Source organism: Sinocyclocheilus rhinocerous, unplaced genomic scaffold (assembly GCF_001515625.1).
Source record: "Sinocyclocheilus rhinocerous isolate Xijiao unplaced genomic scaffold, SAMN03320098_v1.1 scaffold975, whole genome shotgun sequence".
In the NCBI taxonomy this organism is placed as follows: Eukaryota; Metazoa; Chordata; class Actinopteri; order Cypriniformes; family Cyprinidae; genus Sinocyclocheilus; species Sinocyclocheilus rhinocerous.
This window is the reverse complement of record NW_015628726.1, coordinates 2,023,596-2,024,565: the sequence shown is the minus strand read 5'-3', so window position 1 is coordinate 2,024,565 and position 970 is coordinate 2,023,596. Positions and strand designations below refer to the sequence as shown.

Here is a 970-nt window from a genome sequence, read left to right as displayed (position 1 = left end):
ATGTGATTTATTACTCTTTTTCTTCCACAGGGGAATTATGATGACGCTTTGAAGATTTTTGATGAGCAGGTCAGTGCACTACTGTGCACATGCTACTAACATTATACTTACTAACAAAGAAGTGGCATAATACTACAGTGGTTTCCAATTTAATACCATGGTTTTTTTTTCTATGTATCATGGTAGTAGCATGGTATTCTTTAAAGTGCTTTGGAGTACCATGTCAGTACCAAGGTACATGAATCTGTTACAGCATTCAGTGTATATCAAAGATAGTGCCATCTCATACCACCCATGGTACCACCACAACACTTTTTTGTTTCAAGAGTAGGGTAAATCTTGCAGGCACACAGATAATGTAATTAGTCATACCAGGGGAGAAGTGTAAATCATGTCATGTGGTTCCGTATGGATTGTGACGGATTCAGGCTGGTGAAAGTTGAACTGATGTAGACAGGAGCATCTGGGTGTCAGGGCAAAATCTTTAAACTACACTCTTGAATTTATAGGAGTCATTCACTCATTTACTGCAGGGACACACTGTCAACAGACCATCAGTAAATGGAAATTAGAATCTTGAAGACTGAAGTTATTATTAATTTAATAACTGATAATTCTTTATCTTTCAAAATCTTGTACGTGAGGGTTGATGTGACAATCCCAGAATATTTTTTACATTCATCTCAACAGGTGTGTTTAGTCAGTCACCATGAAAGCACAGTGAAGGCACAGCACTCTTAAAGAGAGCGCTTTATATTTAGAAAGCCATTAAAAATGTTGATAACATTATGTAATAACTTTCATAAGCCATTAACAAACATTACATAACTTAAAATCTTAGTTATATAAAGATCAGTAGTTAAAGTAGTGTATATTCATATTGTGAATCTGCGTGGGCAAAAGTTTGTGAGAACACACCTGTACTTGTTGAAGTACAGGCCCGCCGGCCTCCGCTCACTCTAGCCCACCT

At 37.0% G+C, this 970-nt stretch overlaps 1 protein-coding gene across 1 annotated transcript in view; it reads left to right on the top strand.

Annotated features, from left to right (window-relative positions):
• The window catches only part of LOC107738443 (tetratricopeptide repeat protein 38-like), a 13,661-nt gene that overhangs the window by 6,441 nt on the left and 6,250 nt on the right, over nucleotides 1-970 (top strand). The window contains exon 9 of the mRNA XM_016550203.1: nucleotides 31-69. Within this exon, the coding sequence (XP_016405689.1) occupies nucleotides 31-69 (39 nt within the window). The remainder of the gene's footprint in view (nucleotides 1-30; nucleotides 70-970) is intronic.